This window comes from Rhipicephalus microplus, chromosome 9, assembly GCF_043290135.1.
Source record: "Rhipicephalus microplus isolate Deutch F79 chromosome 9, USDA_Rmic, whole genome shotgun sequence".
NCBI lineage: Eukaryota > Metazoa > Arthropoda > Arachnida > Ixodida > Ixodidae > Rhipicephalus > Rhipicephalus microplus.
This window is the reverse complement of record NC_134708.1, coordinates 85,929,617-85,943,798: the sequence shown is the minus strand read 5'-3', so window position 1 is coordinate 85,943,798 and position 14,182 is coordinate 85,929,617. Positions and strand designations below refer to the sequence as shown.

Here is a 14,182-nt window from a genome sequence, read left to right as displayed (position 1 = left end):
ATGAAGCCGTACACCTCTTTTTCTGTGAGTGCATGGGATGTCCTGCTGTCGCCGTCCGACAGCATTGTCGTATAACGAAGCTTGTGCTTCTCAAGTGACCGCTCAAACAAGCGTAGTGCTGCCTCCACTTCCATCTGGCCAGCATTACAATCAACATTCTTCTGGCACAGAGGGGCATGCTGAATGAGCCAAGTAGAATGTCCTGCTTCTCCTTCCTTGGGTCTTGTGGTGCAAGCCAGGCAAAAGTTCTATAGCACAATATGGTGTATCACGTGACCACTATATATCTCAACAATGCAGCCAACACATATATGCGAGCTATGTCCATGCGTAAGCCAGGTGCCGTCATAAATGACGTCGACGTTTTCGGGCGCGTTGCCGAACTCCGCATAGAGCTCCTTGACGCGAGCAACGCTCGCCACTTCGCATTCGACAGCAGTCGCACAGCAGGCTTCTTTCATTATATTCATGTGGCTTTGGTAACTTGTGTTGAAGCCCTCGATGCGAAATATTCATCCCGGCGAAGAAGTCCGACAGAGCCGTTGCCCCCTTGCCGATACTGTTGATGGCCTTCAGGGCACGCATATTAACTTCAAACGGCCTTATTTTGGCGTCGGTTTCATCGGCTATACGTGGGGACGAAAAACGCTCTTCGCGAAAGTCACAACTACCACACGTGACTATGAGCTTCGAACACAGCCCGTACTCTTTCTTGGCCTTTGAAGTAGCGACGCTTCTTACACCGCATTCTGGGCACGCGACAAGTCCAAATAACGAGCGCATCGCCGCCAGATCAACAATACCAAATTCTGTCCCGTTTTCTTTGCCACCATCCTCCAGATCAATATCTAGTAACTCGAACTTGCGTTCCGTCGCGCACTGCAATGCGAGTGATGCCTTCAAGCCTGCTGCATTTCTCGCGCACTCAGCAAACTCGTCCGCCAAATAAAACGCCGTGTCACGGTCTAGGATGCTGCTGGAAGTGCAAGATGACGATCCGACGACGACACAATCCGATGAGGTGCTGCTGCAAAAGCACAGGAGAGTGCACTGCTTCGGACACAAGCGGCAACGGCTGCGCGCTGTCGTCGGAATGCGCCGCTTCCGCGGCATTGGGCGAAATCGGCTGCACGTTGTCAGCTGCTTTCTTCTGACGGGCGTTCCACGGGCGCCTCCGTTTCTTGCCGTACGCTTGGCGCGTCTTCTTCTTTAGACGAGTGTCTCCAATCATGCCGGCAAAAGATGGAAAGTCGGTGCGTCGGTCGCGTAGCACAAGCAGGCACGTGTGGGAAGCAGACGAACAACGTGCGCAAACGTAATCGGTGGCCGACAAACAATATACAAAAAAAGTGCGGGCAACTTTGGCCGCATCAGCCAATGAGAAGCGAGAAACAGGGGGCTCGCCTGGTGCGCGCGCGCTCCGGCCAATCAGCTGCTCGGAAGGAGGCTCCGAAAAAGGGGTGAGGGCAGCCGTTCTGTCTAAGCGACGCCATTTTGAAGGGTGGCAAAATTCGCACAAAGGAATCAGCTTCAAAACAAGCCCAAGATGGCGGCGATCGGCCGACTGCCTAGCCGGCGGCGCGCGCGGGAAGTTTGAACCAGTTTGACCTGCCGTGGGTTGTTTTGCGGCTCCCGTGGCGACTTCATAATCAATTTTAATCCATTTACTGATCGAATTCAGCGTTCGCAATTTGAGGACACGTGCTTATAGGTCTAAAAATTTCAAATAACGCATTTTCTCAAAATCGACTTTTTGGCCATTTTTCACCATTCTAAGACCCGCGGCCCCCTTAATTTAATTGTGGGCTGTTCTTTTTTGTCACTTTCAGCATGTTATACAAGAATTTTGAAAACAGTCTTGGTCCTATAGCCTGGCTGGCTAGTTTCGGAAGCAGTGGTTAGACGTACTGCATAACTCTGCAAACAGTACAAACAGTTACACAAACGAAACTGGTATAAATGCGTATGTACTTGGACCTCACTATAATAAGCTTTCTTCTTACATAAAATTAAGTTTGTTATATCCAAAAAATCGTTATGAAGGTATATTCTTTACACTGTCTATTGCAAGACTATTTTTCATTTACTTTGTTATAACCAATATTACGAGGTTCGAGTGTACTAGATTACACAATGAACTTTTAGAGATAGAGAAAAGCACACGGATCATTTATCAAACCATACACTTCTTTTAACGTAGCCTGAAGGGACCAGGAAAATGTGTTTTGTTTAACAGGAGTTTTGTTTACTGAGAGAGGAGCAAGGCCGCAGAATTGAAGTACGAGACCAATCGCATCAAAGGCAGTTTGTTCCGTTAAAGCAGCAATTTTGTTTGAGGGAGTTTTGTTGACTGAGAGTCTGCTGTTTGTGAACATCGAACTCTTCACAACCACAGAATAGTGAAGGGCTGCTTTCACATCGGTCGGTATAGCGTTCCAAATAAGAGCGCCATAAAATTTTGTTCACTGCTAACTTTTCTAGCAACCGGTTGCATTAAAGCAGCTGTTAAGGGGAGAAGCGGTCTTGGAGACCGAAAATCGCTTTGGATTCTCCCACTATCGTTGCATAATCTCGCCAATTTTCACGCGTCCTAGATTGGTAATTTAGCCATGAGAATAGTTTATGCGACGTTAGTGAGCTGAACTTTTGGCGATGGACGCGTGAAAAGTGGGCTTTTTCAGCGCGGCGGTGTTGCCGTTCTACGCTGGATTCAGCAGCCGTCTTGGTCGCATTAGAAAGAGCCGCCGTCCTTTTTTCATATCCCGCCCCGTTTGTTTTCGTCCACTCAGTATGCATGTCGTGAATCCGCATAAAAAAAAAAAAGCCCCGTCGCGTGAGCCTATTGGTGCGGTGAGCACACGTGACTAAATCGCACCTTCCGATTCGCCGGGCCTCCCGAGCTGTCTGCTGCGTGCGGCAGCGGAGCGCACGCGAAGGAGCGAGTGTTTGTCACTTTGTACTCGTCGGCTTCCTGAACTTGCGGGAGCTAGCGAGAAATTAGAGCAAGCGTCTCTGTATAGTCTCTACGTTCGACGGTATACTCGTACGGCGCTGAATGAGCTCGACGAAGCCGCTGGGACAGTGCGGTAGGCCTACGCTCTCGGCCGCGTTTTCCCGAGCTGTCTGCTGCATGTGGCAGTAGGGCGCACGTGAAGCGGCAAGTACATCTCGCTCACGTGTCATTGTCCTCGTCTGCTTCCTGAACCCGCACGAGCTAGCGAGAAATTGGAGCAAGCGTTTTTCAAGTCTGCACATTCAGGCACGCCACCGGGCCAGTGCGTTAGGCTTACACTCTCAGCCACGTTTTGAACCTCGCTTGAAACTTGTATCACAAGTTCCGCACCGTTCACAAGTTTGGAAAAGAGCACAAGAAATCCACAGCAAAAAGAAATAATGGCGCGTTTATATCCGACGCACACCTAGTACAGGACGGCGCAGCGACGGAACACGATCCGTCGAATGAAACGCCGACATCTCCGCCTGTTTCTCCGGCCGCCTTGGACGACGTCGGCGATAGGCAGCGCATAAGGAAATAGACAACCTTTTTGACGAGTGCTAATCGTGCGCAACAGCAGAAAGTGAGTGCTGATAAGATCAGCAGCTTATCGGCAACTTCGGCCAGCGAGCGCAAGCTGCGAAGGCTCGCGACAGCGCACGAGGACTTGGACCCGTCGGCAGCTACCTACGGGATCGTGGACTTATCCCCGATAAACAAGCTTCTTGAAAGGCAACTAAATTCCGGACATGCAATGAGACCATTTCTATTGAAAAAGGTGAGCGTGAATATGGACTTGTGATGAAGCTGATTTCAGAGTGCCGCAACTGTGGACTTGTTGACAGTGAGTGGAGCTCTGGGAGGGTGCCCAGTCAGGCTAAATGTGCTGCATTTGAAGTGAATATCCGAAGTCAATATCGGGAATGAAAGAAGCCTCCACACGTATCCTCAAAGAACTTCAGCTAAAGCAAAACACCATGAGCTAGCGACGGGCAGAAGAAAAGGATTCTCGTCGAATCATGAGTGCCGAGCGAAAGCATTCAGCATCTTCCAGGCTTCTGCGACAAGCAAAGCGGCGGCAACAACAAAAGTGCGACAAAGACTACTGCCCTAGTGCTTTCCGAGGCATTTATATGCAAGAGAAGCATTTTTGTTTGTGTAGAATTCCTTGAATATGCAGAGCTTTTGTTTTTTGCCATTTGCTCTGTTTCAGTTTTTTGGCCCCCTTTCATTCTTTTGACAAGCGCTTCTCAGCTTTGGTACACTGGAATTTAATAATTTTTGTCTTGCTGAGAAGCTGGATGCTTAGTGAGTGCACGAAAATGACTTATGCAACTATAGGACACCATAAATTTTTAGAAAAAATAAAATACAAAAATTATCGTTCCTTGATAATGGAAGGATGAACTTCTAAACTTCATAACCTTTGTTGTAGGAAAGCTAGAGCCATGAAACGTGCTTTTTTTCACTCTTTGCTAATTGTAGAATGCAATGACGTTTAATTCAGCAAGATATGTACAGCCAATTTACTGAAAAGATTAAAATAACTTTTAAATAATGACTAATTAAAAACAAAATTGTATGAGGTACATAAAAACTGAGTTCATATTTGACATATGCACATGTAAATACACCATCTCACAAGTTTTCATCACCCTAGCTTAAATAATAAGATGCCTGATGGCTAAGTGCCTCTTCCCTTAAATGGGGCGAGTGGTGGAAGGTCTTGGTCGTAAAGTGCTTAGCAGTGGTTTGTGAACATTTCATTGGCTGCTTTGCACTGCATTTCAGCCTAACCGCATTTCAGTCTGCTTTCAACTTACCTTCATTCTGACTGCAGGCTGGCTCTCAGTATCTCTTCCTCGGCACCTTGGTCGGAGAACTTCACGTCTACAATCTCTACACGGGGCTGGTGAGTTTGCAAGTCTCTGTTGAGGTCGTTGCTGGAATGAATTGCTGTCTTTGGCATCAAAAATGTGTCCTTGCCAAGTTTTTTTTTTTTTTTTTTTGCCAAGTTTTCAGAGCTTTTATCGAGAATGTGTAGCATGTGCTGGCAAGTTTTCAATACTATTGCAGTCAAATCCAGCTCAATAATGTAATGTTATCAATTTTTTTTTTCATTTTCAATGACGACGGATATCTTGAAGGAGATCCTCGTTTTGTACAGTAAACTTTGAAATCCGTGGCATTCTGCCTGGGAATTTATAAATGATCCTTTCACCTTCATTTTCATCTCTAATAATAAAGCTGTGATGATGAAATTGGTGACATATAGAGTTCTCAGATTAAAACTTCTCAATGTAAACAATATATAAGTATATATTTTGCCTCATCAGTGTGTTTTATGGAGAAAGATACTTGTCTTAGAATAGTAAAAAAAGATTACTAAAAAAAGCTGTTTCGAGAAAAACGCATTTAAGGCATATTTGTATTTTTAGGCAACTGCTCTCTAAATATTATCATTGATTGCACTGAGGAAATGGGTTAAAAATTATTTTTTAGGTGCCACGGGAGCCGCAAAACGCATTGCAAGCGGCAAAATTTGTTCAATCTTGCTGCGCAAATCTTGCTTTGGTGGCAGTTGGCCGATCGTTGCCATCTTGGGCCTTTATTTTGAAGGTGTTTTCTTTGTGCGCGTTTTGCCACGTTCCGAAATGGCGTCGATTCGACAGAACGTCCTTTATCGTCCTTCTTCTGAGGGGATAGTTTCTGAACACTCATTGGCCAAAGCATGGTGAGCTCCTTTTTTTTGGAACCTCCCATTGGCTAGCGCAACCAAACGTGTCTAATATGTTTTGTCCCCATTTTTTTCTCTTTTTTTTAAGTTTTCATTAGTTCTTGTCAAAGTTTGCAGCTAGTTGCTGGCGTGAGACTTCTGATTTGCAACCACTTAGTTTTCTTATTTGGTCTGTGCGTTTTCATAGAAAATCTTCCCCGCGTTATTCTCACACACTCCAACTTTTCATCGATATTTCGCAAAAAAAAAAAAAAAGAAAAAGTGCGAGGGCTATGCAGTAAATATGGTATCTAAAATCTACAATTTTCGTTTGCGACGTTTTTTACAATGTTAGAGCAGCTGAGCACGTCCCCTTCCTAACCAACTCGAAATGTGCTGACCGGAAATTAACGTGAAACATTGTCGCTGGCTTTACTGTACAGTTCGCACTGATAACAGTGGTGATGTAGACTATGCCACCTTGTTTCAGTTGTCCATGAACGCCGTTTTCACTCCTTTGTGTCGCAATTCAGGTCGCACTCGGAATGCTACAAAAACTGTCCGATTTGACTGGGTTGCACCGAAAGATGGCCGAAACAACGAGGGTTCGGTGCCATTGAACTATACATAGGCTTGTCAAAGTCAGAGAACGCATCTGAATTATGTGATTTTCAGAATTGACGGGTTTTAAAGAAACTGGTTATTAATGCAGTAATATAAGTTACACTAACACCAGATCAGATTTTCAGTTGCATGTACTTGTGGCATTTTCAGTCCGCATGCCCCAGACTTTTTAAAGCACTGGGACTGTACGCTGTCATGGCAGTCGCAGCTGTTGCAAGGTCGGGCATAGACGGCACTGGTTTTGGGTGAGGTGCCATTGAAACATATGCCATGGGACCACAATCACTGGTGGAACACGACATTGCACGCCTATTTGCTGATTGCAAGGGATTCTTGAATATTTTTTTAAAGACTATACTAGTCTTTCCTGGGACGCTGCAATGCAGAAATTTTGGTCTGTCTGTCTTTCTGTCTGTCAACTAAAACGATTCAGCTACCAGGCCAAATTTCAACCACTTCCTCAACGCCCTGCCGTCTTGATACTAGTCTTTCCTGGGACGCTGCAATGCAGAAATTTTGGTCTGTCTTTCTGTCTGTCAACTGAAACGATTCAGCTACCAGGCCAAATTTCAACCACTTCCTCAACGCCCTACCGTCTTGATCTCGTGTTTGCATTCATACTTGTGTGCATTGTCGATCAAAAAGCAAATATTATGCATATCTGAGGCGCACTATCAATACGTCATTATTTCGTGGTGTCTGTTTATACTATAAAATGCATAAATACGTAGTTCTGAAGACCATAGTGTTTATTGCGCTGCACTGACAATGCTTCGCTGTGCACGAAAGGGCGTGTCTTTTCTGCCTTTTGCTAAAACTATGCGGTGCTGCCACCTACCCGTGGCTCTGCATTTTGCAGATGCTTTCGTTTTACAAGATTACTGCCAGATGGCGATCATCTAGCAGACAGCGCCTCTAGGATCCAATTCACCCGTATTCTCGCACAGAACATCAAATAAACATTCTGTTGTCTCTCTCCAGACAGAAGACTGTCGTTCGACGACATTTGCAGTGAAACATGCAGATGCGCAACCATTTTTATTATATATATTTGAAGCTCCTTCTTGATCCTAATCAAACTTGCTGACTATGTATATCTGCATGCTGATTTTCAGTATGCTGTTATTTTTCTAGCACAGTATGTAATTTTTAAGAATCTTAACTTTTCATGGGCAAGGCCATGTAAAACTGGGATTTCACTCGTGAATGTTCAGCATGCCATAACTTTTGTTTAAGTGGGTGTAGAACATCTGATTTACTTTGCAACTTTCACGGTTGAGTTTGCTGTGGTGGTGCTGTGTTGCAGATCCAGAGATGGTGAATTCGATTTCGGTCGCCGCGGCCACATTTTGACAGAGGTAATGGGCTAGAGGCCAATGTTGTGTGCGATTCCAGTGCACAATAAAAAGCACTTAGTGCGGAAAACTTGCTAAGCCCTCCAATATTATTATTAACTTTCTCAGTCTAGGTAAACTATTGCTTTCAACAAGGCTTGTGAAATGCCTGCCATTTTTAAAAAACTGCGTATATATAGTATTAGAACAAAAATTGCTTGACTTAACTCAACACACGCTTTCATAAACTCAGCAAATGTCATCTATGTCGATTAGGCATCTAAGGAAGCAAAGTGTTTTAATGTGCATTATTATAATGCCTGTCAAAATAATGCTCCTGACCTGATTGACACCTAAATATCTTCATCATTTCAAATTTGTTAATATTGTTACGAAAAGGAGAACTGCGGTGTTGCGTGGAACAAGAACGCAGAATTTCGGCAATGACTTGGGATAGAAATGTATGGCTACGGTCTGTGAAAAACTGTCTCGGAGCACCGTGAATCAATAAAACGTCTCAAAACAAGAAATCAGCGACGTCGATTGCACAGCTGGTCGGTAGAGCTCGCGTAATAGCATTGCGTGTAGCGTAGTCTGTAATAACGGCTATCCATTTGTTTCCCAATGTCCATGTGGGAAAAGGTCCAAGCAAGTCTAACCCAACACTGTAAAATGGTTCCGTGGGTATGTCAATTGGTTGAAGATGGCCAGTGGGTAGCAGCGATGGGGTTTTACGACGTTCGCATTGGTCACACGTGACGACGTGTCTGCGTACCGAGCGAGCAAGGCCTGGCCAAAAGAAACGGCGCCGGAGGCGCTCGGACGTGCGGGATACGCCAAGGTGTCCAGCCGTGGGAGCGTCGTGAAGTTTGGTGAGAACACAGCGGCGCAAATGATTAGGCACAACAACGAGTAGGTCAGGCCCGTTTGGTCGGAAATTGCGACGGTATAGCACACCCTTTTGAATGACAAAGTAGTGGACTGAAGCATCATTTGTGGAAAATTCCATACGGCTGATGATGTCAAGCAGCTCTGGATCACGCTTCTGTTCTTCCCCAATATTAAAAAAGTCGGACACTGACAAGATAGAGTTCTCCGTGGGCTCGTCAGTGTCCTCAGGATCGCCGACAGGGTACCAAGAGAGGCAATCGGCATCATGGTGTAGGCGGCCAGATTTGTAGACCTCCAAATAGGAAAACTCTTGCAGGCGCGAAGCCCAGCGACCAAGGCAGCCTGATGGACCTTTCAGAGAGTTGAGCCAGCAGAGTGCGTGGTGGTCGGTAACTTCCGAAAATGGGTGTCCGTATAGATAAGGTCGAAATTTCGTCACCGCCCATACAAGAGCCAAGCAGTCACGCTTTGTGGTCGAACAGTTACGTTCAGGGGCGGATAGGAGGCGGCTAGCATATGCAATTGCGCAATCATGGCCATGTTGTTTCTGAGCCAGGACTGCACCAATGCCATGTCCACTTGCATTTGTACGGATTTCCGTAGGTTTAGCAGGGTTGAAGTGTGCCAGAATCGGAGGAGTAGTGAGAAGAGCGACGAGAGTCGAGAACGCAGAAGCCTCTTCGAAGACCCATGAAAACGGGACTTCTTTCTTGAGGAGCTGCGTAAGCGGCCTCACTATGTGTGCAAAATTTTTCATGAAGCGTCGGAAGTAGGAGCATAGTCTGATAAAGCTGCGTGCATCCTTCGCAGATCGTGGTACAGGAAAGTACAGGAAAGTACACCGTTGGCGTCTACTAAATGGCCAAGCACTGTGATTTGATGGCGTCCAAAGTGACATTTGGACGAGTTGAGCTGCAGGCCAGCGCGACGGAAGATTCCCAGGATGGCTGAGAGGCGCTCTATATGAGTTTCAAATGTTAGTGAAAAGACGATGACGTCGTCCAAGTAGCACAAACAGGTGGACCATTTCAATCCTCTGAGCAGGGAGTCCATCATTCGTTCGAAGGTGGCTGGAGCGTTACAAAGGCCGAAGGGCATGACCTTGAACTAATATAGGCCATCGGGGGTGATAAATGCCATCTTTTCACAGTCCATTTCATCTACCTCTATCTGCCAGTAGCCGGAACGAAGGTCTATGGAGGAAAAATAGTGGGACACGTAGAGGCAATCAAGCGCATCATCTATTCCTGGCAGAGGGTAGACGTCTTCTTTGGTAATTTTGTTTAGGTGTCGATAATCCACGCAGAAACGCCATGCACCGTCTTTCTTGCGGACTAGCACTACAGGAGAAGCCCAAGGACTGCAGGATGGCTCAATGATTTCCTTGGCGAGCATTTTGTCGACCTCACTTTGGATAATGTGACGCTCGGCCGCCGACACCCGATATGGACGCCTATGAATAGGATGGCCAATACCAGTGTTTATGCAGTGGCTCATACCGGTAGCTTTCCCCAACGGACGGCCGCTGATGTCAAAAACGTCGATGTAGGATAGCAGAAGCCGGTGGAGCTCGTCAGTCTGCTGCGGCGTTAAGTTGGAAGCGATCGTCGACGTAATAGCGCTTTCCCGCGACGGACAGAATGGTGTGCGGTAATGTAATGCCACGGTTTATGAGGACATCGGTGATAGAGGTCGGAACATAGTCACCGTCGGGAACTGGTGGTATTGGGACGAGCTCTATGTAGGTCAGTGTCTATGGAGGGAGGCGCGCGTGTCTTGTTGTGCAGAGGCGACTCGGCCGTTGTGTAAGAGGTTCTGTTGTGGGCAAGTGTAGACGGAGCGTACTGGTCGAACAGTCTATGAGGGCAGAATGCGCGGACAGGAAGTCGAGGCCTAAGATTATGTCATGGGGGCATTTATCAAGGACGGTAAAGAGAACAACTGTGTGTCGATCCGCAATGCTCACACGAGCGGAGCACATTCTAACGATAGATGCTATTCCACCATCCGCAACACGGACGAACTGAGTGGTCGCAGGTGTGAGAACCTTCTTAAGCTTGCGGCGAAAATCACTTGTCATCACGGAAAGTTGAGTGCCGGTGTTGACAAGAGCAGTGACATGTACGCCGCCTACTTGTACGTCTATGAGGTTCCGTTTTGTCGGTATCGTCAAAAGAGGATTTGCGGTCAGTCCGAGCGACGCAGCGCCACCTCCGGGGGTTGCAACACTTAGTTTTCTGTCAGGGAACCTTGTGGGAAGGCGGGGGAAGATGGTTGGCAGGGATGTAGAGAACAAGACTGGTGACGTTGGGGGGATGGAGAGCGGGAGTAGCGGTGTTCAGAAGCAGGTTCCTGGGCAAAATGGTCGCGGCTGGTCTCATGGCGATAGGCAGGACGAGCATAGAAGGGACGAGAGGACGGTTGTTGTGCAGGAGGACACCAGTGGCTTCTGCAATGACGAGAAATGTGCCCGATTCTGTGACATGAGAAGCAGATCTGCTTGTCATTGTGTGTTCGCCATGCGGACGGATTATGGAACGTTGAGGGAGAGCCGGTCGGGAGGCGGTGAGATAGAGTGAATTCCCAAGCTGACGATTTCCTGTCGGACAACCGCTTGAATGAGAGGCAACGTAATTGGCGGAGAGGGGGTCAGGGGACGTTGGTCCCACCTTAGCTGGAGCAGCTGCTTCAAGTTCCCGCCTGACGATTCGCGTCAAGCAATCACAGGTGTCTGGTGGATGTGTCGAGACACGAGGACGTCGCAGTGGTGTTCATGAGGCGCTGGAACTGATGGGAGATGCGTCTGCTTTTAGCTTGTTGGAACCGGCGGTATTCGTGAATGATCGCATCAACAGATGACACATTGTTAAATACCAACAAGTTGAACGCATAGTCGGCAATACCCTTTAGTATATGCGCAACTTTTTCAGGTTCGAACATGTTTTCGTCAGCTTGGCGGCATAGTGAGAGGACAGCCTGAATGTAACCGATGTAGGGCTCCGTGGAAGATTGAGCGAGAGTCGACAACTCATTTTTCGCAGCTTCACGACGACCAGAGATGTTGCCAAAAAGCTCACGGATCTTTTCCTTGAAGCTGTCCCAGCTTGTTATGTCATGCTCGTGGTTGTCAAACCAAACACGAGGGGTTCCGTCCAGATAAAAGATGGCGTTTACGAGCATAAGAGTGGGATCCCACCTGTAAGTGGCGCTGACGCATTCGTAGAGGCGTGCCACTGGTCGACGTCGGAACCTTCACTGCCCAAGAACACGCCGAGGTCTTAGAGCGCGGGAAGCGTCACGAAAGTTGTTGCGGGCGCTGGGTTGACTGGCCGGGCAGAAGAGCGGGCAACCGGAGAGGATGCAGCCGAGTCTTGAGTGGTCATGATGTAAGCCGCGAGGGAGCATCCGCTTCGGAGTTCCGTAGCAAGGACGGGAATCGCACAACTCCACCAAATATGTTACGAGAAGGAGACCGACTCGGAGGGGTAGTCACCGATGTATTTACAGACGGTTAGGCGAGCAGGGCCAGCCACACAGATTAGCTCACGCCAGTCTATCTGCTTTGTCTTCTTCAACTCCATGCACTGGCACGTAGCAATATTTTGCTTTTTGTGAATTCCAACATAAATTTATGCAGTGTTTTAATAATTAAAGTGCAATCTTCATTGTAGAAAGGCAGGCAGCATTGTTGCCTTCAACTGGCATATAAGCTATGCCAAGGAGACATCTTGAGCGTGCAGTCAGTTTGGCGATGCGGGCTCATTTCCCAGCCGTAGTTACCATATTTTTGTGAGGGCAGAATGCAAAAACTCTTGTGCACTTAGATTTAGGCGCATCTCGGAGCGCCCCAAGTGGTCAAAATTCATTCGGTCCTCCACTGTGGTGCACCTCATAATCGTGCTGTGGTTTTGGCATGTGAAACCCGAGAATTTAATCAACTAATTGAGCAAAGGAGTAATTTGTGTTTGTTGTTTGCAGGAAGAAGCAACTTACTCGTGCCACGAGTCTGAACTTACGCACTGCCAACCGTCCAAGGTCAGTGAACATTGATTGCTGTGCAGTGAACACTTTGGGTGGTCAAATAGCATGTTTGAAACACTCGATCATGTGGTGTGATTTTTAAATTTGAAGTGCGAATGATAGTGACAGCAACACTTCCATTCTCTTGAAGCAGTTGAGATAGCTGAGTTTTGCCGTTCATTTTTTGTTTTGTTTTTTTAACTGGCTTGTATGTAATAATTGACCTGTGATTGTTTTTTGTGAAAGTGTATTTTCTGCCAGTTCAGTTGGTGTTAAAATTGCTCGTAAAACAAACTGCAAGAATAGTTGCTTGTTGTGTGTGCATTCTTGTCGTCTGTTTTCTGTCTTTTTTTTCTGCTTTAAGTTTCAGTTTTTCCTACTCTGTTGTTTCCAATAGCTTACATTTCGTGTAGTATCACTTCGCCCATCTTATAGGATTGGATTTTTTGCCTGCCTGTTAGAAGAAAAAAATATAAGGGTAGTTTTCAAGATTGACAAGTTCATGAGTTCCTTGGAAACTATCTATGTTGGCAATACACGGTTGCAGCAACATTTCAAATGAGGAGTGTGCATCGAACTGTGTATAGATTCAAGGATAGCCAAGGATAGACAGTGAACGCTTGGCTACCCCCAAATTTAACTTTGCCTCTTACAGTCGGTGCTTCTCAAAGTTGCCATTGTTTCCCGCACGTTTTGAAAAAAAAAAATAAAGCTTTTAAAACTTTTCGCAGGATGGGAAGTTCTTGCTCACGTCGTCAGCGTGGCGGAGGCCACTTTCGTCGTTGTGGAGCTTCACAGATGTCTTTGACCAGAAGTGAGTTGCAGCAACTGTCTTGCATGTCTTATTATTGCTTAGTTATTATGATTAAAACATTGCACTAAGTGCAGTGTTTCAGTGGTAATTAGCAAAATTAGCATAATGCTATCCCAGTATTCAAAACATGTGGGGTCTCCGATAAGATATCGCCGCTCTTAGAACAAACATTCACAGTAGACGTGTATAGCATGGGCGATACAGACTAGCATAGGCGCTGAAAAGGAAGCATTGTGATCCCAACTAAGCAGCAGAGCGAGTGGTGCGAACTGGCAGTAAATAATCATCCCACAAGAATTCTCTCGCAAATGGCGAGCCGCACTCTCCGGAACGAGTGTTGTGAACATTACTGTTATAGCATCAATAGTGCGTATGGCGGCTTTTATGAAAGGTCATGCAAATTAGCAGTCAGTATGAAATAGGCTTGTGCTCAAATATTCAAATGAATAATGCAGTATTTGAATTGCTTCTAATCGAAAAATAATTATTAAAAATTTTGAATTATGCAAAAAAAAAACGTGGCACCCGCATTTGACACTGTAGAAGTGGTTTCGCTGCAGTGAATCAGTGCTAAGTTGTGAAAACATGTGCCCAGGGGAAAGTTGCATTGCCGTAAAGCCTCATTTTAAGGTTTAATGAGGATATTATCCTCACATAGATTCATTTTTTAAAGTTTAAAAGCTTGTTATATCGACCTATATGCTCCAACTACAGTAGACTCGCATTAGTTCAAACTGATAATTTATACTTTTGGTTAATTCAAACAAAAGTAAATTTTTGATTGGCCC

General features: G+C 46.2%; 1 protein-coding gene across 6 annotated transcripts in view; it reads left to right on the top strand.

The window, feature by feature from the left end:
• LOC119163162 (DDB1- and CUL4-associated factor 1-like) overlaps positions 1-14,182 on the top strand; it is a 152,941-nt gene that overhangs the window by 107,548 nt on the left and 31,211 nt on the right. For all 6 annotated transcript variants that reach the window (XR_012886222.1, XM_075874022.1, XM_075874021.1 and 3 more), the window contains exons 24-26: positions 4,836-4,907; positions 12,539-12,595; positions 13,312-13,394. Coding sequence is in view for 5 of the 6 variants with exons in the window: in XM_075874022.1 (XP_075730137.1) it covers positions 4,836-4,907; positions 12,539-12,595; positions 13,312-13,394 (212 nt within the window). In the remaining variant the exon portion in view is untranslated. The remainder of the gene's footprint in view (positions 1-4,835; positions 4,908-12,538; positions 12,596-13,311; positions 13,395-14,182) is intronic.